General features: G+C 41.0%; 1 protein-coding gene across 2 annotated transcripts in view; it reads left to right on the top strand.

Moving 5' to 3' along the window:
- Positions 1 to 25,619, top strand: part of atp1a2a (ATPase Na+/K+ transporting subunit alpha 2a) — a 69,500-nt gene that overhangs the window by 13,254 nt on the left and 30,627 nt on the right. For both annotated transcript variants that reach the window (XM_047367042.1, XM_047367041.1), the window contains 5 exons: positions 4,980 to 5,248; positions 9,331 to 9,529; positions 11,949 to 12,058; positions 16,851 to 16,985; positions 24,054 to 24,133. In XM_047367042.1, the coding sequence (XP_047222998.1) occupies positions 4,980 to 5,248; positions 9,331 to 9,529; positions 11,949 to 12,058; positions 16,851 to 16,985; positions 24,054 to 24,133 (793 nt within the window). The remainder of the gene's footprint in view (positions 1 to 4,979; positions 5,249 to 9,330; positions 9,530 to 11,948; positions 12,059 to 16,850; positions 16,986 to 24,053; positions 24,134 to 25,619) is intronic.

Below are 25,619 nucleotides of genomic sequence, written 5' to 3'. Positions count from 1 at the left end.
CAGGACCGAAGTGCTGTACAGTTGAATAAGTAAAAAAAAAAAAAAAAAATTAAACACACAAGCATCAGCCCTATATTAAAACAATATAAAACAGCGTAAAAATAACCTAAAACAAACATCTCACAATGCCAGGATTAATAGATGGGTTTTCTGGAGAAATCTAAAAACACACAGATCAGACATCTGTCTAATTTTCAAGGGCTGCTACAGCAAGAGCATGATCTTCTCTAGGTTTACCCTTAAGATGAGTTACAATGAGGAGCAGCTGATCAGCTGACTTGAGAGAGTGGCTGGGTGTATAAGGCTGCAGCAGCTCAGAGAGAATGGGGCAAGGCCATGGATGAATTTAAAAGCAAATAAAATCATTTTAAAATGAAACCTAAAAGGAATGGGCAGCTAGTGAAGGGAAGCTAAAATGGGTCGACTGTACTAAAACTTCCAAGTGCCAGTTAAAAGATGAGCTGCAGTATTTTGCACCCTCTGGAGATAAGTGGTGGACGAAGCACTGACCCCTACATAAAGTGCATTATAGTAATCCAGCTGAGTGGTGACAAATGCTTGAATTACTTTCTCAAAGTTTATTTTAGCCAACTGTCTCAATTGGAAAAAGCTTGATTTACCAACCCTAATACTAAATATGATAAACACAAACAAATACAAAACTAGGGGTGACAGACAGCAAGCCAAACACACCAGTGCCATCTTGCTTCTGCTGCCTCTCTTACCAGCTCAGAAATGTTTGTGAAAAATGTGAGATATCAAACGTTTATTCTGAAATCCTTAAATACTTGTAGAAAGAATGTTTTGGTCAAGAGAATCAAAAGCTGTTCTTCAGAGTGCACCATATCTTAAAGGCACAATGTCATTGTGAGCCATGCATCAAATCAGTGCATGTAATACCACAAAGCAAACTAATTTTGAAATAATGGCCAGTCTGTTTAGTTGACCTCACTCACACTGTATTTTCAGCTTCCATAAACTGTTAATTTTACAACTCTTTAACTGTTCTGCTGCTTTACTGACCGATTACGAATTGACTGGTTTTTCAATTATTTAACAAATATAAAACATGAATTTCTTTTCTCTACCTGTGGAAGAAATTACTTTTACAAGGCATTTTAGTAAGTACTGGACATTAGACAAATTTTAATAGGACTATTATTACCTCATTTTTGTATTGACTTAAAGAATTGCATATGATGTTGCCGATAAAAAATTGGATTTAATAGCAAATCAAACTGCAAGAGTGAAAAGTAGCAGTGAAAGCAGGATGTTTTAAACTTAAAAATCTAGGAGCAGGGCTGGCCCAAGATTATACCTAAGCAGAAATTGATATGGGAGCCTTCTTGCAGATAAAACTATCAATCATCAGCCATCACAGCATCACTTTTGTTCACTTGTTTGCAGATGTGCATTTAAAACTAAATGTCTTATTTGAGTTTTCCACACAGAATTTCCTAAATTGAATGACAGTTATGTCAATTTACATGAAGTATTTAAAAAAGTAGCTACACGTGTTTTAAAAGGAGGCTACATGATGGCACAGTTGGTAGCACAGCTGCCTTGCAGTAAGAATGTCCTGGGTTTAACTGCCAGCTTGGGGTCTTTCTGCATGGAGTGTGCATGTTCTCCCCGTGCATGTGTGGTTTCTCTCCTGGTACTCTGGCTTCCTCCCACAGTCCAAAAACATGACTGTTAGGTTAATTGGTCTTTCTAAATTGTACATAGGTATAACTATGTGTGTGTACATTGTTGTCTGTCTTGTTTGTCTCTGTGTTGCCCTGTGATGGACGGGTGACATGTTCAGGGTGTACCCTGCCTCTCTCTCAATGACTGCAGGAGATAGGCACCAGCTCCCCTACAACCCTGCATGAATAAGTGGATAAAGACAATGCATGGATGCTTTAGAAGGTTAATCCTGTAAACAAATAGTGGCAAATAGGTTATTTATCTGGATTACTTATTTTGGCCTGCAGTGATGTCGCTTTTAATACAGAATCAGTTGTCAAGGAGGGACCAAGTTAATTTAGTTTTGCTTACAAGCAGGGCCTGACATTAACACCCACCAACCCGCCAAATGCGGGTGAATTTTAGCAGTGGCGGGTAACACAACCACTCCGACTAGCCACTTTGGCGGGTTGAATTAGATATACAGTTTTTTATTGTGGTTTTCTCAAATGGGATCTGAAATAATAAGCAAGTTGAAATGCAATACTACGACACTACAACTCCCATGAACGGCGTTTGCTCTCTGGTCCATTCATGATCGACATCGCTTTAGACAGACGGTCCCTGTGGAGAAGACAGTTGTGTCGCGCTGGGGGTGGTAATTTGTACAAAGTAGAAACAACACTGCACATTTTCATATATAGGGAGCTTTACACAGAACCAGGCGCGTCGTTGGTTTTCTGAATAGCCCCGGACTTCTTGATAGAAGAAATTTAGAGGTATTAAAAAGATGCACCCACAAAATGGTATTGGACTTCACATTTTTATTTAAAAACAAACAGGGTTTTTTTTCAATTGTGTTCCACATAGTCACCTCCCACTCCACCTAACCTGACAGTGAGTTAAAAGGAGAAACAAAAAATACTTATTTGCGCACTCGCGTCACCGCGAATGCACAACTACTCGCACAGGTAGAGACTCACTCCATTCTGGAGAAGTCCAGAACAGCAGTTCACTCCAGTGCCGTCAACCTGCCCCGTTCATTACCCGAAGAGTTACAATGAGAGCCTCAAACAGGGATAATTTTAGAGCAACTGAGGAGCCAACCAGAGAGTGGGAGGCTGGTGCGTATAACAGAGCGGTAGAACCCAGGCTGAAGATAGCGGTAAATCTACACATGCTGGATTTGCATCATAATGTGAAAATATCTGGTCCTTTACTTCAGTCAAAATAAAAGCATTTAATCCTAACGTAGCTGAACACAATAAAAGGTCCTTCAGATCAACACATTACATCTCATTGCTGCAGCCAGTCTTATAGTCCAGTTCTACATGTAGACAGAACTAGGTGTTGCTCAATAAACCAGGAAAATATCTCCTGCCAGAAAGACGTAGTAGAAAGAGCAAAAGTAAACCTCCCTCTTCTCTTTCATATCTTCTGTGCTGATTCTAAACATAAAGCTCTGGCTTTAAAGATGCAGAATAATTAAGAAATAAATCATAGCAATTAATCACAGGTGGACCATTGATTAGTTAACTATTTTATTTTTCTGAATTACACATGTAATATTATATAAACTAAACTAATTAAACAATGATACCATATATATACAGTTATTAATAACTGTAATATTAGTACTGATACGGTCCAGGATGAGGCTCTATGCTATATTTTAAACACCACAACTTAACACCTTTCCTCTCAAAGTGATTAATAGTAAGAACTGCACTAATGTCTCACATGTAGAACAAAAGACTGTGTAAAATGTTTCATTTACTTTTTTGGCAGGCCAGATTTCTCCAGAAGTGGAATGAAGGGCTGAAAAGATGGCGATAAAAGAGAACAGGTTCATAAAAGAAGGAACAATTTTGATGAAATGTTTCGAAAGTTTGTCATAATTAAAATAAATGTGTTTTAGGATTTTACCATTTGACTAAGATTTAATAAAAATCTACTTTATACCAGTTTCCTTTTTTGAAATGTAAGAAATTAAGACAATGGAGCCTTAGGAGTGGAACACTTTGATGAGAATGCAATGTTTAAAAAGGTTATTTATGTAGATGACAGAAGAAGCACATTTAACTGGCCCATAGTAAACATCTCAGAAAAGGTTTTGTCATCAAAAATTCAGGTTATGTTTTTTTCTAAATACCTCAAAATGTGCCATTATTTGCTTCAGTAAAATGGCTTTTCATTAGTCCTAAACTCTGTTTCTTCTTATCCTTCATTCAGCTTCTAACAAAAATAAAAAACAAGTAAAATTATTGTAAACCTTTTTTGTGTGATTCACAATAACTTACATTCAGTCTAAACCCAGCCGAGACAGAGAACTGGTACAATGTCCTATGCTATTTTAACTTTAAATTACTTATAAACTGTCTTATGGAAATATAAATATTTTGGGTTTGGGCTAAAGCCCCCAATGTTTTTAGACCCTAAACACGCCCCTGCACAGAACCTTATCGGAGCTGAATGCTTGATAATGACCTGAAGTGGTAAATATTTTTTGTAGTCTTGATATGATTGTGTAAAAGGGTCATTCACATTTAAAAATGTTGTAAATCTAGTTCAAGTAAACTTTAGCACGCCATAGTCAGCTTTAATCATATTAATCATAAATTCTCAACAACAACATTGTGGCTGATGAAAATGCTGAGTGGCTAGTAACTTTGGAAAACTACTAACCACAGTTGCCGCTGAGCAAAAACGTTAATGTCAAGCCCTGCTTCCAAGCACATACAAAATGACCAGGCCATTGGTGGATAGTAGCTAATCAGCTAGTCATGGTAAAGAACATTTGTCTTTAATACCTTTCAGATGTCTTTCTCAATCACTTAGTGCAGCATCTTAGCTGCTTAGCCATCATTCACTAGCCTGCACATATAATTTCCCTCCATCTATCATAGCTCTGTATTGAGCCATCATCGTCACCATCACGCCTCCTTTCTGATTACAATATACATGATTCACCTTCTGTCATGTCAACCTCACTATGAACACTCATTTTTCCCTTTTTCATCTTACTCAGAAAAACATCGGGTCACCTGTCTGAAAGCTGTGACTAACATCTTGTTATATATCATGAATTCACTTAGAGCTGGAATATTTTGATGAAAACAATTAACTAATTTGTGACTTCCACCTGAAATTAATGTGTAAAGAATGAATTATCCGAGGATTCCCTCACCATTTTGAAGTGAAATTAAATAAAAAGTTTGTAAAATGGTATGTTCTAAATATTTGATAACTTTGTAAAGACATTTTCACCCAACGTTTTGTCTAAAACTGACAGAGCTTCTGCCTCCCATCAGGCACAGCTCAAGGCATTGTGATAGCCACTGGTGACAAAACTGTGATGGGTCGCATTGCCACCTTGGCGTCTGAACTGGAGGTGCGCCAGACGCCCATCAGCATTGAAATTGAACATTTCATCCAAATCATCACTGCTCTGGCAGTTTTTCTGGGCATGAGCTTCTTCATCCTGTCACTTATCCTGGGCTACACCTGGCTCGAGGCCGTCATCTTCCTCATTGGCATCATAGTGGCCAACGTGCCGGAGGGCCTGCTGGCTACAGTCACAGTGAGTAGGGTAGGAGGGTTTGTTTTGTGGGAGCAGTATTTTTTAGAGTAGAGAAGTTTACTTTCAACATACACACTTTATCTTTGAAAATGTCATTGTTCCCATCGGTTTATAATAAAGTTTGATACTCTCTGTTGTATGGTCAAAATATGATTTGATGTGTTTGGGATAATTTTCCCATTGGAAGACCCAATTGCTTTTAAGTTTCAACCCTTTAGCCCTTGATCTGAGGCGAAGTTAAGGAAATTGGAAGCATACTTCCCTCTTCATTATTCCGTCTACTTTGTACAATCCACCAGTATCACTGGCAGCGAAACAGCCCCAGAGCATTATGTTGCCGCCACCATGTTTGACCGTTCTTATATCTGAAAACCTCATGCTGGCAGGGTGAAGCCTTTGTGATTCCTGGGTTGTTCTTGAACATCCTAACCAATTTCTTTTTGTTTTATGGGACAGCTTGGATCAGAAAGCTGAAACTTGGACACAGTTGTGTGTTTCTAGAGGACAGTGATGCCAAACACACATCCAAACAGCTTTTGGATTAGATAAAGCAGCAGCTAATATTAAACTTCTGGAATGGCTTTCCCAAACCTTCCAACATGGACCATGTTAAAAAGCTGAGGCCATGCCAGGTAACCAGCCATTTTAAATTAACTAATTAAAATGAACTTCAGCCAAGAAGAGAGGTCAAGTCTCCAGTCAGAATTATGCCAGAGGCTTATTGATGACTATAAAAAAATGCATCTATGGTTGACTTGGACATTTTCAAGGGATATATGAATGAGGGTATAAACATATATTTGAGCCTCTATGTGTAGTTTATCCCCTTTGTGGTTTAAAGGGTGGATGAATGGGTGGATGACTGATCGTAGTGTAAAACGCTTTGGAGTCCTTGGACTTGATAAAGCACTATAAGTGCAGGGAGGCCATTTATTTAAATATTTCTAAGAAGAACCAAAAAGAGTTGGAGCAAGAAAAAAGTAATAAGTCATATGAAAGTTGAACTTTGTGGTGGATTAAATGTGATGTTCGATTTATTTTTGAGAACTCAACCAAATAGTTTTTGGTTACACAGAGTATGATTAGCATTTAAAGCTGTCAGATTACTTTGCTATTTGAAGCAAAGCAGTTCAAACCACACTGAGTCTAGTCTGGTGGCTCCTTCTTTCTCTCTCTCTGTGTCAGTGCAGTCAGTTGATGCCTAAAAAATGGCTGTTGGGGAAATAACTTCCTTTTCTGAGCAACAGAAATTGTTTGAATGTAGATACATAATAATAATAATAAACCTAATAAAAGGACAATCAAAAGGTCTATCTGAAAATCCTCATCTGTCTAATGTTTTCTCCATCCGTTGCTCCACACGGAGCACTTGCATTCGACCAAAGACCCTTTTTTCAATGTTAGCTGACATTCTTCAGTCTGTAAAAGCAAACTAGATGTTTCTGATACTTATCTTGCCCCTTGCCTACATGTGTTCATATTTTTATGCAGATTGGATGACTATAAATATGCACATTTATATGCAGACATATTTATATGCAGATGTGTTTACAGAGATTAGAGGCATGGTGACAAGCTGGAAAAGGCACCCTGTTTTCTGTCAGATTGCATCACCTTTTTCAAAACCCGTTGAAAACCTAATATCGAGTAGAAAAAGTGTTCAGTGTCAACTTAAATCAGATGATACATAGTACACATTGTGGACAGTATTTGTCTACATTATTAAGCATGCCAGATTTATTCTATAGAAAGGTGTAATAAGATTAGCCTTCCTATTTAACTTTAACTAGTTTTGGTTCGGAAAACCTTCTCAGCCAGAGTAAATCATGTATTTTAAACCCAGTACAAACATGGAAAAAGAATAAATTATTTTATTTTGTTGTGTAAATGAGCTAATCTCTACCAGGTTTTCTAAAATCTTACCTCAAGTATACAAAACTACTTAACACACATTCTGCCATGTCATTATTTATTAAATTAAAATGAAGCCAAAATTAAACAATTTTTAAAAATATACCTTAAAAACATAGGATAAAGGGGGTGTATTTTCCTATTACTATGACTGTCAGTCTTTTTAAAGGCTAAACTTACCCAAACCAGCAAAAAGAAAAGCAAACTTACAGAAAAAAAGCTATTCTCCTGCTTCGTAAACTTGGCACATTGAACTTTATAAACTCGTAGAACAAGTGTTCCAGCTTTGCTCTCACAGGTCACCCCGACAGGGACAGCAAGGTCTGACAAGGAGCTGCAGCAGCCAATAGAGGCAGTCTTCTGCCTCTATTGGCCCAACATTGTAAAGGGTGAAAGACAATTAAAATGATAGGGAATACCCAGCTTCATTAGATGGGCACAAGAATATGCATGGAAAATGGTAAGGATACAGTTTTACAAGCTGTGCACACAAAAATTGGCAGTGATTTAAAAATAATTTCCAGGTGTGGCTGACATAGGGTGTATTCACAACTGCCAGTTTTAGTCCGCTTTAAACGGACCAGAGTTTGTTTTCCCCCTTGTTCTGGACCTTTTGTGTGGGTGTGAATAAACTGAAGCGAACCATGTTCCAGACCAAACAACTGGACCGAAAACCTTTTTTGAGGTGGTCTCAGTCTGCTTCCAAACAAACTCTGATGCGGTTGGTTTCTGGTGTGAATGCAAACCGGCCTCAATCCAACCCAACTACCGAAAACATACGACTCTTTGGACTTAACAAGCCACCGTAGCAGTGAACATTATACCGAAATCTTACCTGAACCGTGCACTGTTGCTTAGCAATGCTGTTTCTTACGTGTTTTAGCTCGGTGCGCAGCAAAGTGTCTTTTTCGGCCTGCAGCTCGTATTTTCAGACAGGGTTCCGAAATTAAAATTAGAACGTTGCAAAATCTGTGTTGAATGAGCTGCTCTTGCCCGTTACAACGATACTGCAGCTGTAATAACAGCACAGATATGCAGAATAGAGGGGGTTCTTGCAGGACTTCCACAGTTGTTTTTCTTCGTTTCCCGGTCAGTGCTCTGTCCCGTCATTTATGTCCAATGGGAGCAATGATCTGCACCCGTGTGGCTTTGTTTACAAGTTATAGTTCACTTTCAAAACGTACAATATGAAAGCTAACCACCAAACAAGCAGACCAAAGGACTTTCCTGGTGTGAATACACACATAAAGTAACAGACAGTGGACCAACAACAGGGTTTGGGAGTTACGTTTGGCATAGACTCTGATACCCTATCAGTAAAAACTTGACTGATACTTGGGGCATTTCCAATTGTAACTTTCTGTTTCTAAGTAGCTCCATTAACCAGTATGCACTGCCATTTGATCTGTTATTAACATAAAAATCTGAAGTATCATTGACGATGTCCCTTTCAGAGTCCTAATATTGTTTCTTTTGAGTGCAGTTTACTAGCACCTTGAAAAGTACTTAGCCAACATTATTCTTGATTAGTAATTACACAGGAGGCTTTTTTGTAAATAATGAGATGGATCCTAAAGCTCTACCCAAAGTGATTCATAATGAAATGTTGAAGATCGTTCAATGTTGGAAGCTTAACTTTTCTTTGACAATAAGGAGAGTAAGCTGATTCTGATGGCGACTGCCTTTTAAAATGCCATCAGTCGACATTACACTGGTCACAGAAAATAAATGAACTTCCAGTGGCTGTTTTCTTTTTGCTTTATTCCCTTTAAGCTTACCAAGCATGAATTTTAATGTGTTTCCTTAATATATTTGGTGGAATGTTGCCATCAGCTTGAGTTCAATCTTGTTGAAGAATCTCTAGTTATGGAATGAGCTTGTTCACAGTCTTCCTCTTTCAATGGGCATGTTTGCTGGCTGTTAACCAACCAAACACACACACACACACACACACACACACACACACACACACACACAAGCACACACACACACACACACACACACAAACACACCCACACACACACTCTGTTATCATGCACCTGCACCACGCATGGTTTCACATGCACAAGCGCTTGAATGCACTATTGCATTCGTATGCTCTCTCCACTTGTCGAGTAACAATCAACCATCCTCAAATCTCCTCTTCTTCCTCTTCTCCTTCATCCTCCCAGGTGTGCCTGACTCTCACTGCCAAGCGAATGGCCAAGAAGAACTGCCTGGTGAAGAACCTGGAAGCTGTAGAGACTCTCGGCTCCACCTCCACCATCTGCTCCGACAAGACGGGCACACTGACCCAGAACCGCATGACTGTGGCCCACATGTGGTTTGACAATCAGATCCATGAGGCAGACACCACCGAGGACCACAGTGGTAAAACAGTGATGAGATGAAACAGTAGAGGAGGAAGTCATGAGAATATTTTAAAGAGCTGGAATCATTCAGCAGAGATAATAAGCATTTACGCAAACATTTTTCTCAGTAAATATGTCTCCAAGTAATCCGTACATTCAACAATCTGCAGTCAACAAATTAATCCATAAATTAAGTTATATCTAATTATCTAAAATGACAGGAGGGTAAATATATTAAACACGGTTGCTGAAATGTATTCAGTACCTGCTTTATCAATTCCAAAAACTGTTTCGAACTGTGTTTGGCATCACTGTCCTCTAGAAATACACAACCGTGTCCAAGTTTCAGGTTTATGACTCAAGCTGTCACATCAGATAAAAGGAAATTGGTTAGGATGCTTAAGAACAACCCAGGGTCCATCAAGGCTCAACCCTGCCATAAACTGGAAAACCAACACCTACAAACCCAACTGAAATTTGTATCTGGCTACATGTTTAAGAAAAAACCTTTCGAGTGAAAGATTTATGTTTAGCCATAAAGACAACTTCTAGACCTCTCCTGTATGTAGAAACCAGTCGCATGTATTACTCAGGCAGGATTTTGATTATGTTATGGGTGCCTCTTCTTTGATAGATTTTTGGTTTAATTCAATTCTGGTAATTGACTGGATCATTCTGGCAGATTTATTTTTGTTTTTTGAAAAACAGAAAGTTTTCTTGGCTGTGTATTTGGTATCATTGTCTTGCAAGGTCCACCTTGTTTTCACCTTCAAATTCTTTTTCTCTATTCATCCTTCATATAATTGTATACTACATGACGTTCCCACTGCCAAACTTCACTGTTTGTATAGTTTTTTTGGGGTGACATGCATTTCTCTACCAAGCATGCTGTATGTTGTGCTATCCAAAGAGTTTAAATCTGGTCTCATCTTACCAGACTGGACCATATTCTTCTAGTATTTCACTGGCTGGTCAAAATGTTCTGCACCAAACTTTAAATCAAAATTAACATTCTTCAGCAGTGGAGTCTTGTGCAGAGGGTTTGGATAGCGGACATTGCCATTTATTGCACTACTTATTTTGATGGAAAACCTGTTCGTGCTAATTCCTTGTCTTTCTGGAGTCCTCTGTTATTGGTCATTAGCTCTTGACCAACTCTTAAAATTTTTGTTTTGACTCCAGTGAAATCTAGTGAGGAGCACCTGGTAAAATCTGTTTTATGGTAAAATGGTCTTCTTTCAAACTTCGCTCACTGGATTATGGCCCTAAAGGTGCTCACTTAAACATTCAGACGTTTCTAGATACATCTGTTACTAATGCCATTCATATTTGCAGCAACAGTTTCCAGTGATTACCTTGGTAACATTTTTTAAATCAACAATTAGGACTGATACTAGTTAGATTGATATGGAGCAAGATTAGTTTTTATATATACTGACAGATTTTAGCTGGTTTCTGAGATTTCCATGCCTTATATTGCATCTTTTGCATCAGTTATTATTTTGGATTATTTGAATTGTTCCCAACATTTGCTATGAATTTCATTTAAGTAGGCCTATTTGAAATATATTTACTCAGGAATAAATGTTGATGTGCTTCATGGTTGCTGTAAATTAAGGAAGTTACATTTATATATTTAGAGTGTGAGGGAACACAGAAGGGGTGAATGCGACCACCTGCCAAAATTCATCTGTCCAATATTTCCACCGCCAGCAAACATGACCGTTCACTCTGCTGCACACATTAATTGAGAAGAGGTGTGCAGTGGGTGGCACATCCCACAGCTCTTCCTCGGCAGGACTGCTGCTGCAGAGCCAATCAGATTCCTGCCTTTGAAGGAAATATATCAAGCCAAAATTCATCAAAAAGCCTCCAGCATTAACCAAAGGGTTGGGCAGAAAAGGAGCAGGTGTTCCATGCATAATAATGAGCACTGACTCTTCTGCCATCCTATACTGAGTAGCCAGTGGTTTTTAGAGAAGAAAAACACATGCTGTTTTTTCCAACTGTTGCAGGTTTTATGAGGCTTCTCCTCCTCAGTTTGTCTCTCTCAGCAACTCCAGCTACAAACTGTCTGTCTGTTTACACAGTAACAGTGACAGTGAGTACTCTGACATGCAGGCAAATATGAAAAATAAATGCAACAGACTGCAGGTCCTTTTCAATTTGATTGGGTGGATAGGGCACAGATTTCTATACAAACAATTTCCTACCAACTCTTATTTTGGAGGCATCCCAGGTAAAAAATTATCTCATTTTCCAGACTGGGGAACTGAAAAATCTCTTCTGTCAAGGAAAAGCAGCTTTCCTAACTTAAGTGATCCTAACTCATGTTATTTAGCTGCAATATCCAGTGCCAGAGTTGAGTCAGTTGAATAAATACTGAATGAGCCCTGTTTAAATAAAGTCTAACACAGGTCCCTTTCCACTGCTCCCAGGTTCTGTATTTGACAAGAGCTCTGGTACTTGGGCCTCTCTGTCTCGCGTGGCTGGTCTGTGCAACAGAGCCGTTTTCAGACCTGGACAGGAGCACCTCTCCATCCTGATGGTACAAGCATTCATCACTTCTACACACACACACACACACACATACACACACACACGTGCGCTCTTGTTTTGCTATATGTAGTGAGGACCATGTGTTGACTCCAATTGACTTCCATTGATTTTCAGTCATTTTCAACCCTTTCTATGCCCTAACCCTGACAATAACCCTAAACCTAACCATTACCAGTGCATACCTAACCCTAACCTTAACCTAAAGTCAATTCACACCTTAGTCCTAAACCTAACCGTTAGCAAAATAGGTCGTGAGGACCAGCAAAATGTCCTCACTTTGGTACAAAACGGTCCTCAATTTGATGGTGAAATCGGGAAAATGGTTCTCACTGTGATGCCAAGACAGGAACACACACACACACACACACACACACACACACACACACACACACACACACATGCTACCACAGAAGTTTTACAAATGCTCCACATCAAGTTGCAGGCTCATGAATTATCTCAACTCTCTGGAGCAGTGGCACACAACCCATTTGGTTTAATGCGAAGCCATTATGAGCCAGCTTCTTTTTTTTAGATATGGATCAACTAATGTATGCACATAATTCATGAGACATGATTTTGCCTACTGCTTTGCCAGTAGGGTGAAGTTAACAACATAAGGGGAACTTCAGGTGAGCTGTCGCTCAAACAGAAGCCTTGTTAGAATAAGTTTTTGATCCATATAAGTCAAAGAAGTAATTTGAAGACATGGGTAGATTCTTTTTAAATTATAGGATACTTTTGGACATCGTACTGAAAACACATTAATCCTGAAGTCAATTTTTTAATTTATTTTCTTCCAGCTTAGAAATGAAAATACCTTTAGAGGAGGATCAACACATCATGGTACCAGTTTTAGTGTTTAGAACATTAATAATAATGAAGAAAAGACAAGAAAGCTGACAAAACACAAAATTGGACGTGCATAAAGATTCACTCCATATATTTACTATTTCCGAACACTGAAGCTTTTCAGCTTTTTTTGACGACCTCTTTCTTACCTCTCTGAATATATTGCTGTGAATGATAATAGTTTTGCCCTTTCTTGGCAGGTTTTCTTAGTATCATGATCTTTTTATTTTCTGATAATGGATGTATGGTACTCAGAGGGTTAGAAAGAGTTCTAGACACTTTTTAAATAAACCACTGTGAAGCCATAAACTCTGACCTTAACAAGGAAAGTGTTGGCTGCATTGCTTAAAGGCCAGAACATAGCTGGGCATACTGTGAGCTGCGCAGACTCTGCACGCAGTCTGCGGACATTTTAGGTTTCATACTCAAGCGTACCAATTTCCTACATTTCAAATGGATGAATTCCCTTATCAGCATTCGGTCATTCAGCTCTGCGGAGGCCTGGTAACAAGGCATTTGTTTGATCCAGGTGTGCTTGAGAAGGGATAATCCTTCTAAAAGTTACAGGATTGTAGCCCTCTACAACCGGACCAGGGAACCCCTGTTTTTTTAACTGTTGCATTATAGATATGGTCATGTTTGGTAAATAGCTATTTTCTTGAAATCATTTTCTGACTTGTGGAATTGAACAAGCATCTCCCTCACTTGCATGTCATTGCTGTTTTGCACATTTTGAAGAATGGATGAAGGAAACTGATTTCAATGACACATCATATTTATATCCCAGGTTAACGAGAAGTCATGGATTAGTGATTAGAGGTTCCACCACCCTCAGATTTACTTTGAAAAGTAAAGTGTAATTTGCAAAAATACTTTGGTTACATTTAATTTATAGGAATTTTTAGAGGGGGTTTTACCTGAAATTTTCTGAAGCAAACGAACATTATTTCTTAAGTTAGGATTTCTTCAACTTAATTAAATGTACTCAATAAAGGTTGGAAGCCTTTAAAACTCTCAGTGTGAAGTCATGCTACGTAGATACAAGATGAATCTGTTTTAAGACTTTTCGCACACCTTAACCAGGGATGCATATAAGTATGAAATAAACTGTGTTTGACATTGATCATAAGGGAAGAAGAAAAACAGTAAAATAAATTGTCAGTTCTACCTGACAATGGTGCATTGCACATACACTTGCCTTACACACTTAACCTTATTCTCACGTATAAACACACACAGCAAATCATCCAATACACCCCGAGAAATACTCACCCACACTGACACACAAACACAGACCGCTGAGTGGGTAAGTCAATATTATCCCGATGTTCTACCAGCCGGTTTCCTCCAGCCTGTACTTCATTGACCTAAAGGAATTCTCAGTGTGGCTCACAGTTATTGGATTACAACTTCTTCTGTGCGAGAACAAACGCCTCTGCTGAAGCCTGTCTGTCCCTGGTGGTGCCCGCTTCCTCCTGGCACAAGGTAACAGATGTGTCTCCTGACAGCAGTCAAACACAGCGGTGGAGGCAGCGGTGCCATTACTAAAACAAGTCCCCATCTGCTCGCGTGAAGATGGAGAAATGGAATTTCCCTTGATCTATTTATTCATTCATGAAAAGGCACAAACAAGGACAAATCTTGCGCAGCGTTTGTCCTTGTTTCACGGCTGTTCATGAATGAATAAACAGAAACAAGAAGAAATTTCTTGTCGAACTCCCACTAGTATTTTTAGGTGTCAGGTCATAACTTTGGCACTGATTTTAATTATCCCGCTCCAAGGATTGCTGTTAGCCTGGAATTTTTATAATAAGGGATTTGATTGGTTTATCAAAAGAGAGTTTCTTAAATACGGGAAATAAAACTCTAATACAATCTTCTTAAAGCACAAAAATAAAAGCAGAGTGCATCCATTTGATGCATCCATCCATATCTATTTTGTAAAATAGTACTTCTTAACATTTGTGATTTATATGACTCAGTGTGAGGATGTAGGTCCAAATAGACAACATGCATAACACCTCCTAAAAATGAACTTCTGTAGGTCAGTTTTAGATGCAAGGAGTATCCACTGCTATCTGCCAGTTGAGGTTTTGTTACTCAGAGATTTATTCTAACCTGTTTTCTTGGAAATACAACATTCTTAGGTTGTTATGGACTTCTGCTTGTCTCTACAGTGCATAATAGAGAGGTAAAAGGAAAATCATACTTGGTTTTTAAAAGTCTTCAAAGTGTGTCAGGCATTTATATTCAGCCCCCTTTGGTCACCACTTTGTAGGACCACCCATAGCAACAGTTATTTCAGATATGTCTCTAAAGGCATGCCACATCTACAGCCTAAAGCATTTAGATTGGACAGGGATGTATTTTAAGTCCTGCAACAGATTCTTAATTGAATTTACACTGTCGGTCAAATGTTTTAGACACACTTTCTCATTTAATGGTTTCCTTTATGTTTATGACTATCTATATTATACGTAGATTCTCACTGAAGGCATCAAAATGGTGAATGAACACATATAGAATTATGTAGCAAACGAGAAATAGTAAAAGAACTTAAAAGATTGTAAAAGATTCCTTTACGTAGCCGTCCTTTGCTGTGATGACTGAAATATAAACCTTTTGCCGTCTCTCGATGAATCTCTAGGTTCTTTAAAGGCTCTTTGGAAACCATTTCAGGTGACCACCTCATGAAGCTCATGAAGAGAATACCAAGAGAGTGAAGCAGTCATCAAAGCAGAGAGTGGCTATTTTGAACAATGTAAAGTTTAAAAATGTTTAGAGTTAGTTCACACTTTTTGTTTACTATATAATTCAATGTGTTGATTCATAGTTTTGTTGACTTTGGTGAGAATCTACAATATAAATAGTCGTAAAGAGACCCAAGAAGTTAAAATGTATCTAAAATTTTGACTGGTAGTGTAGGTCTGGATTTGACTGGACCATTCTAACATGAATCACTTTAATCTAAACCTTTCCATTGAAGGTGAACCTCCACCTCAGTCTCAAGTGTTTTGCTCTCCTTGCCCAGCCTGTCAATTCATGTGGTCATGGTAGGTTTTGGATGATGTTTGTTTAGAAATGTTCTCTAACCAACCGTGGAGGCCTTCACTGAGCAGTTGACTTTATACTGAGAATAAATTAGACAAATTTTGACTCTATTAACTGATTAAGCACCTTGAAGGTGATTGGTTGCACATGTTCTTATGTAGAGCTGTCAGAAAGGAGAATGAAAGAAAATGCACACCAAACATTTCAAAATGTCCCTTCATTTCCTTTCAGTTCAGAATTATCTGCTACTTTGTGTCAATCTATGACAAAACATCCCAATAAAATATATACAGGTTTGTGGTTGTAATGCGACAAAACGTTTCCATTGCATGGCATTTGGATGAACAAGTCAAAAAGAACAATTGATGATGTTCCAGTTCCTTCAGCTCACGACTCTTAATAACTCAGCTGTTTGTAATGATGATCTGACTCATTACTCATGCAGCATTTATCCATCATCAGAACCTATTAAATCCAAGCCTTTCTAATATGCAAAATATTAAAAACTAACGTGGAAAACATGCAGAATGCACTGTGCAAGACACAAACATTTTCTAGTCAGTTTATTATTTTGTAACTGTATACTGAGAAATACAACTTGGTTTTGTACTTTATTTCTAACATTTTACTATGTCTTTAAGAAGAAGCCTGTGGCCAAATCACAAGCACCGCTGCTGTAGATGTAGTTTTGCTGCCTGAATCATTGATGAGAGCCATAATGGAAATGAGCAAAGTTTTCAAAGGTGTCTCATTTAAACCACTTAGTAAGACACTATAAAAGTTTTCCTTCATTGCTTTGCCACAAACACAAACTGTGAGTCATTTTTTAATATACGGATATGAGTGACTGCGCTAATGTGATCCTGTTTGTGTTCCCCCAGAGGGACACAGCGGGGGACGCGTCAGAGTCAGCCCTGCTGAAATGCATCGAGGTGTGTTCTGGGAGTGTTCGTGACATGAGAGCCAGAAACCCCAAAGTGGCTGAGATCCCCTTCAACTCCTCCAATAAGTTCCAGGTAAACATTACTGTGGATTCAAGGATTTCTGCTAATGCTGCAGGGAAATTCTGTTGAAGTTTGTAACTTTGGACTTTGCATTTTGTTTTAAAATCTGTCTGTTTTTAAGATGGATTTCATGTAAATTGAATCTGTTGTCGTCTTGCCTGAGGACACATTCATGTATCATTTTATCCAACCTTCAATCTATAAAACACAAAATAAAATGTTGAAATTCAAGCCCCTTAAGCCATCCATAACCCAAATTCTTTAACTCTTTAATGCTAATATGATTTTTACTATGAAGTTTTTGTTTTTATATGTTCCAACTTTTCATTTATTGAACCAATATTTTTATCAAAAAGAAAAAACCTAACTCCAAATCTCTGAAACTTCTTAAAAAATGATCTGTTTGCATTTCTAAGCCTTCTATAAATAGGCATATTTTTGAAATTCAAGGTAGATTAATTTGTTTATTTTTGGACATTTTCCATCAAGGGAAAGCAGCCTGAACACGTATGTTCAAAAACTGAACTACTGCAAGGGTAGCCTGAGGTTTGAGCGCATATACACATGGAGATAAATACACAGAAAACAAAAGAGAAGAGCAATGCAACTCTAGAAACTTTACTGAAATGAAAGGGCTGCAGAATGACAACAAAAATACTGAAAAATTCTCAGATTGGTTTGTTCTCATTCAAATCTCCTGACTGATGTTTAAGTTCATTGTCTTAATTCTTGAAGGGGGCCTTCAGAAATAAGCCAGTTTGCTAAAACTATGGGATGGCACACGAATCTAACTTTAGCATAATAAAGAAATTCTGTTCCCTTGTAGTCATTAGGGTTTATTTTATATTAAAATAATAAATAATTTGAGTAACTTCTTTTTGGCAGCACAGTGTTAATTTGAACATTTTACATTTCAAGACACCTGAAACAATAAATTTGATCAAATTCTGCTTGGGTTATCTTAAAAAAAAAGTATTTTCATCTGACATCAGTTCATTCAACAACATTAATCTCTTGTGTTTTTTTGTAGTAGAATGTTATTCTCGTACTCGTCGTCTTCCGCTTATCCGGGACCGGGTTGCGGGGGCAGCAGACTCAACAGAGACGCCCAGACGTCCCTCTCTCCAGACACCTCCTCCAGTTCCTCCAGGGGGAGCCCAAGGCGTTCCCAGGCTAGCCGAGAGACATAGTCCCTCCAGCGTGTCCTGGGCCGTCCCCTGGGCCTCCTCCCGGTGGGACGTGCCTGGAACACCTCCCGAGGAAGGCGTCCAGGAAGCATCTGGTATAGATGCTCGAGCCACCTCAACTGGCTCCTCTCGATGTGGAGGAGCAGCGGCTCTACTCCGAGCCCCTCCCGGATGGCCGAGCTCCTCACCCTATCTCTAAGGGAGTGCCCGGCCACCCTACGGAGGAAGCTCATTTCAGCCGCTTGTATCCGGGATCTCGTTCTTTCGGTCATGACCCAGAGTTCATGGCCATAGGTGAGGGTAGGAACGTAGACCGACCAGTAAATTGAGAGCTTTGCTTTTCGGCTCAGCTCTCTCTTCACCACAACGGACCGGCACAGCGCCCCCATTACTGTGGCAGCCGCACCGATCCGTCTGTCAATCTCCCGCTCCATTCTTCCCTCACTCGTGAACAAGACCCCGAGATATTTAAACTCCTCCACTTGAGGCAGGAACTCCCCTCCAACCTGAAGAGGACAAGCCACCCTTTTCCGGTCGAGTACCATGGCCTCGGACTTGGAGGAGCTGATCCTCATCCCAGCCGCTTCACACTCGGCTGCGAACCGCCACAGCGCATGCTGTAGGTCTTGGCTAGAGGGGGCCAGCAGGACCACGTCATCTGCAAAAAGAAGAGACGAAATCCACTGGTCCCCAAACCCGACCACCTCAGGCCCTTGGCTGTGTCTAGAAATCCTGTCCATAAAAGTTATGAACAGGACCGGTGACAAAGGGCAGCCCTGCTGGAGTCCAACATGCACTGGGAACAGGTCCGACTTACTGCCAGCAATGCGGACCAAACTCCTGCTCCGCTCGTACAGGGACCGGATGGCCCCTAGTAAAGGGCCCCCGATTCCATACTCCTGGAGCACCCCCCACAGGGCATCACGAGGGACACAGTCGAATGCCTTCTCCAGGTCCACAAAACACATGTGAACCGGTTGGGCAAACTCCCATGAACCCTCGAGCACCCTGTAGAGGGTATAGAGCTGGTCCAGTGTTCCACGGCCGGGACGAAAACCACACTGCTCCTCCTGAAGCCGAGGTTCGACTATCGGTCGGACTCTCCTCTCCAATACCCTGGCGTAGGCCTTACCAGGGAGGCTGAGGAGTGTGATCCCCCTGTAGTTGGAACACACCCTCCGGTCCCCCTTCATAAGAAGGGGGACTACCACCCCAGTCTGCCAGTCCAGAGGCACTGTCCCCGACCACCACGCAATGTTGAAGAGACGTGTCAACCATGACAGCCCTACAACATCCAGAGACTTGAGGTACTCAGGGCGGATCTCATCCACCCCCGAAGCCTTGCCACCGCGGAGCTTTTTAGCCACCTCGGTGACTTCAGCCTGGGTGATGAAAGAGTCCAACCCCGAGTCCCCAGCCTCTGTTTCCACCACGGAATGCGTGATGGCAGGTTTGAGGAGATCCTCGAAGTACTCCTTCCACCGCCCGATAATGTCCTCAGTCGAGGTCAGCAGTCTTCCGCCCCCACTATAAACAGTGTTGGCGAAGCACTGCTTCCCTCTTCTGAGGCGACGGACGTTTTGCCAGAATCGCTTCGAGGCCAACCGGTAGTCCTTCTCCATGGCCTCACTGAACTCCTCCCAGGCCCGAGTTTTTGCCTCTGCCACCGCCCGGGCCGCAGCACGCCTGGCTTTACGGTATCCGTCAGCCGCCTCAGGAGTCCCACAAGCCAACCATAGCCGATAGGACTCCTTCTTCAGCTTAACAGCATCCCTTACTGCCGGTGTCCACCACCGGGTTCTGGGATTGCCGCCGCCACAGGCACCGCAGACCTTACGGCCACAGCTACGGGCAGCAGCATCGACAATAGATGCGGAGAACATGGTCCACTCGGACTCTATGTCTCCAACATCCTCCGGGATCTGGTCGAAGCTCTCCCGGAGGTGGGAGTTGAATACATCCCTGGCCGAGGGCTCTGCCAGGCGTACCCAGCAGACCCTCACTATGCGCTTGGGCCTGCCAAGTCTGTCCGGCTTTCTCCTCCTCCAGCGGATCCAACTCACCACCAGGTGATGATCAGTGGACAGCTCAGCCCCTCTCTTCACCCGAGTGTCCAAAACATGCGGCCGAAGGTCTGATGATACGACAACAAAGTCGATCATCGACCTCCTGCCTAGGGTGTCCTGGTGCCAAGTCCACTGATGGACACCCTTATGTTTGAACATGGTGTTCGTTATGGACAATCCGTGACTAGCACAGAAGTCCAATAACAAAGCACCACTCGGATTCAGATCGGGGAGGCCATTCCTCCTGATCACGCCTCTCCAGGTGTCACTGTCGTTCCCCACGTGGGCGTTGAAGTCCCCCAGCAGAATAATGGAGTCCCCGGGAGGGGCACTATCCAGCACCCCCGACAGGGACGCCAAGAAGGCCGGGTACTCTGCACTGCCACTCGGCCCGTAGATGAAATGATAGTCAGAGACCTCTCCCCAACCCAAAGGCACAGGGATACGACCCTCTCATCCACTGGGGTAAACCCCAACACGAGACGGCTGAGCTGGGGGGCAACAAGCAAACCCACACCAGCCCGCCGCCTCTCCCCGTGGGCCACTCCAGAGTAGAACAGAGTCCAACCCCTCTCAAGGAGATGGGTTCCAGAGCCCACGCTGTGCGTGGAGGCAAGCCAGACTATTTCTAGTCGATATCTCTCGACCTCCCGCACAAGCTCAGGCTCCTTCCCCCCCAGCAAGGTGATATTCCACGTCCCTAGAGCCAGCCTAAGCATCCGGGGATCGGGCCGCTGAGGTCTCCACCTTCGTCCGCCACCCAATCCTCTTTGCACCGGTCCCTCACGGTTCCCCCTGCAGGTGGTGGGCCCACTGGGGGATGGCCTCGCGTCTCTCGTTCGGGCTTGGCCCGACCGGGTCCCGCGAGGAGCAACCCGGCCACCAAGCGCTCTCCGACGAGTCCCGACCCCAGGCCTGGCTCCAGGGTGGGACCCCGACTCCGCCGTACCGGGCGACGTCACGTGCCTCGATATTTTCTTCTTCATGAGGGATTCTTGAACCACTCTTTGTCTGACCCATCACCTAGAGCCTGTTTGCCATGGGAGACCCTACCAGGGGCATTTAGGCCCCAGACAACATAGCCTCAAGGATCATTTGAGCACTCAAACCCCTCCACCACGTTAAGGTGGTGGTTCAAGGAGGGGTAGAATGTTATTTTGTCGGTTAAAAAAACAAAAGGAACTTTTCTTGTTTATAAACAGGTTTGACCAAATATCGGTACCACTTTACAATAAGGTTCCGCTTACAGATGGCTAATAAATACTTTATAGATATGTCATTAATTAATCAGTAAACATTTTACAAAATAAGTGTTTATTATGCATTAATTAAGAGCGAGAAAGAGTCAAAACTGATCAGTTTCTTGCCAAATAGTGAGCCAAATCTGTTCACCTATATATTTAATCTAGAATTGCTATATTAAATATTTCAGACTAAGTTACTCCCTTGTAAGCACAAAACGCACTTGTAAATATAGTTTTAGCATATTACATTGTACTTTATCACTGCATTCTAAATATTCACAGCTATCAAATGGAGCCTTATTGTAAAGGATATAAAATGGCGAATTTTTTTAAAGACCAATAAACATTTGTAACAGTAAGACCGAGCCTTACTATATAAAGTATATTGCACAAACAGTTATTTAGCCTTTATAAAGTTATAAACAAGCCTTGTAACATTAAGTAAAATTATATTAACTAAACAAAAATGTCCCTAAATTCGCCATACTAAACAATTAAGGAAAATTATAAAATGAAAATTGCTTCACCTGAAACTGCACAGCTGTATCGCTAACTTACAATACACGCATGTATACAAAACAAAACCTTCAAAAACAAAATAACAACATAAACTAACGGGAAAATGTCTTAGTTGTGTGGAATTTTAAACATAAGAAAACAGAACTTTGAAAAACGGTTGGTTTCACAAATATTTTCTTTAGTTCAATATACTCAAAACAAACAGAACAATTTAGAACAAAGTGGGCTTTCAAGCAGACTTGCCTCTTTTAATTGGAAGCAAAGTACCAGTCACCTTCATACTTTCTATTTTGTTTTCACTTCATCATTGCCTTGAATTGCCGCCTCACATCGTGTAACAAAAGCTAGTACTGTCTCTCCAGTGGGCCTTTTGGAGAGTAGCTCCTGGTAAACATGGGGAGCTTGCTGATGCAATTCCCAAACTGATGAAGTGGACACAACAGTGTTTCTGTTGATTCTATGCTTCTGAAAAGCTTTTGTCTTTTGAAATATTTTGAGGAGGGATTTGTATTGCTGCACAATCTCAATTGGCATTTGCACAAAAATTTTAAAACAAACTGGTTTTCTGAGATTAGATATGCTATGACTCAGTTGGTAACACTGTTGCCTTGCAGTAAGAAGATCCTGGGTTCGATTCTCAGCCTGGGGTCTTTCTGCATGGAGTTTGCATGTTCTCCCCGTGCATGCGTGGGTTCTCACCGGGTACTCCAGCTTCCTCCCACAGTCCAAAGACATGCCTGTTAGGTTAATTGGTCTCTCTAAATTGCCCTTAGGTGTATGAATGAGTGTGTGTGTGGTTGTTTGTGTGTTGCCCTGCGATGGACTGGTGACCTGTCCAGGGTGTACCCCGCCTCTCGCCCATAGACTGCTGGAGATAGGCACCAGCTTCCCCGCGACCCACTATGGAATAAAATGGAAGAAAATGTCTGACTCACTGACTATTCTAAGAGAATAAATACATAATCAATAATGCATTCTAAAAAAATTTTGACATGTTCTACACTTTACAATAAAGCTCCCTTTTGACATTTATAAATGTTTATTAGTCATAAGAAATAGTTGCATGTTTTTACAATAAGGCTCCCTATACTAGTTGTGGATATTTGTAATGCAGTGATCTAGTACAATGTTATATTGAAAAAATAATGTTTACACATTCTTACTGTGCTCACAAGGTATTAATTTAGTCTGAAATGTTTATTATAGCAACTCTAGAAGAAATATATAGGTGAACAGATTTGGCAGTTTTGTTTCTTTCTCGCTCTTAATTAATGCATAATAAAGACTTATTAATGCTTTATAATTGTTTACAGATTATGTAATAACATATCTATTAACTATTTATTAGCCTTCTCTAAGGGGAGCCTTATTGTAAAGTGGTACCCAAATATCTAATAATGTGGCATGGTAAATTCAAGTAAAGCATTAAAAACTTAACAAAACATTGAATAAAGTAACCACAATGACTGCTTTATATTTTGCTCAAAGCCACATTTTAAAGCCACAATTAAAGGTTGTGGATGTGTCTGTGTCACTGTTCTTATACCCATCCCACCAGAAGATGTAGGCCAGCGAATGAACAACAGTGCTGTAGCTAAGAAAGGACTTCCTGCATGCTTTTATTGCACCAGTTCTTTCACTACAAACAAGAAGGTTGGTGTTAAGAAGAAGGAAAAAAAAGCCTTTTTTTTCCTGGTTTTCTGAGATTAGATATGCTATGACTCAGATACAAACTATCTGGAGGACTGTGTGATGGGTCTTGCTGGAGAAAGGGTAATAGAAAGATATATCACCACAATACATGTGAGTCTGATTGAACTAACGCAGCATGAACAGAGGGAATGCATATGACTTTCAGTGTTGTTCTGTCAAGTCAGCTTCAGTGTCACTTTCATTTAAATCAGTTAGAAGATTGTGACAGCAGATGCTGTTCCCCAAATGCTGTTACAGAGCCTTGTTTTAGTATCACTAAGTAAGATGTCTGACTAAAGCCTCTTTCTCTCTGAACAAAGATCATTTTATATTGGTAATGCAATCCATGTGTCTTCCTTATCTTTCTTTAAGCTCTCCATCCATGAAGTGGAGGAAAGTCCCTCTGGTCATCTACTAGTGATGAAGGGTGCACCAGAGAGAATCTTGGACAGGTTTGTTTATCAATAATTGAATAGTATTGGAAATAGTGTGTTGTTTATCATTTCTGTATGCAATGCAGATTGCTCTATAATCTTCACTTCCAGTGCAGTGGAACAAACAAAAGCAATGCCTTGGAAAAGTGTAGCCTGAGCCTGATATATTGTAGTCATTGGAGCTTTAAACTTGTATTAAAGCATTAAAACAAGACCAGGAAGCCACTTTAATGGTGAATACGTTGACTTGGTCATTTATCAACATAGGCACTCACCCTGCAGTTTATTCAGATTTAATCTTACATGCATCATCCGTCTGCTGTAAAGTGTCACCGCAGAAACAGACGTAAATGAATCCGCCAGTGGAATTAATCCACAGCAAATGCTGCATACCCTCATTTTGAAGGGAAATATCACCCCTCCTTCTAGAATCTAGGCTGCTGTACAATGGAGCTGTTTGACCCGCTGAACTCTTGATGTACAGGTTAAAACAGCTGCAGATTAAAGTGTATGAATTATTATTTTTAATGAACATTTTACTACTGAGATCGTTACACTACATTAGTACGTAAGGCGTTCCCAGGCCAGCCGAGAGACATAGTCCCTCCAGCGTGTCCTGGGCCGTCCCCCGGGCCTCCTCCAGGTGGGACCTGCCTGGAAAAAGGCGTCCAGGAGGCATCTGGTATAGATGCCCGAGCCACCTCCACTGGCTCCTCTCAATGTGGAGGAGCAGCGGCTCTACTCCGAGCCCCTCCCGGATGGCCGAGCTCCTCACCCTATCTCTAAGGGAGTGCCCGGCACCCTTCGGAGGAAGCTCATTTCAGCCGCTTGTATCTGGGATCTCGTTCTTTCGGTCATGACCCAAAGTTCATGGCCATAGGTGAGGGTGAGGGTAGGAACGTAGACCGACCGGTAAATCGAGAGCTTCGCTTTTCGGCTCAGCTCTCTCTTCACCACAACAGACCGACACAGCGCCCCCATTACTGTGGCAGCCGCACCGATCCGTCTGTCGACCCGCTCCATTCTTCCCTCACTCGTGAACAAGACCCCGAGATACTTAAACTCCTCCACTTGAGGCAGGAACTCCCCTCCAAACTGTAGAGGACAAGCCACCCTTTTCCGGTCGAGAACCATGGCCTCGGACTTGGAGGACCTGATCCTCATCCCGGCCGCTTCACACTTGACTGCAAACCGCCCCAGCGCATGCTGTAGGTCTTGGTTAGAGGGGGCCAGCAGGACCACGTCATCTGCAAAAAGAAGAGACAAAATCTTCTGGTCCCCATTAACTAATAATTAGTAATTTAATGAAATCTAATCAGGTAGTAGTTAATTAACCATTAACTGAACAATGTTTATTCAATTAAATATTATTATATAATATTATTATCTTCCATAACCCAACTATTAACTATTTAAATATTGCCAGGTAGGGTTCACCATCAACTCATTGTAATATAATTAGCTATTTCAAAAAATATTAACAAAATTTAATTTTTAGGTAACA

Source organism: Girardinichthys multiradiatus, chromosome 6 (genome assembly GCF_021462225.1).
Source record: "Girardinichthys multiradiatus isolate DD_20200921_A chromosome 6, DD_fGirMul_XY1, whole genome shotgun sequence".
NCBI lineage: Eukaryota > Metazoa > Chordata > Actinopteri > Cyprinodontiformes > Goodeidae > Girardinichthys > Girardinichthys multiradiatus.
The sequence above is the reverse complement of the archived record's forward strand: the minus strand, read 5'-3'. Positions and strand labels throughout refer to the sequence as shown.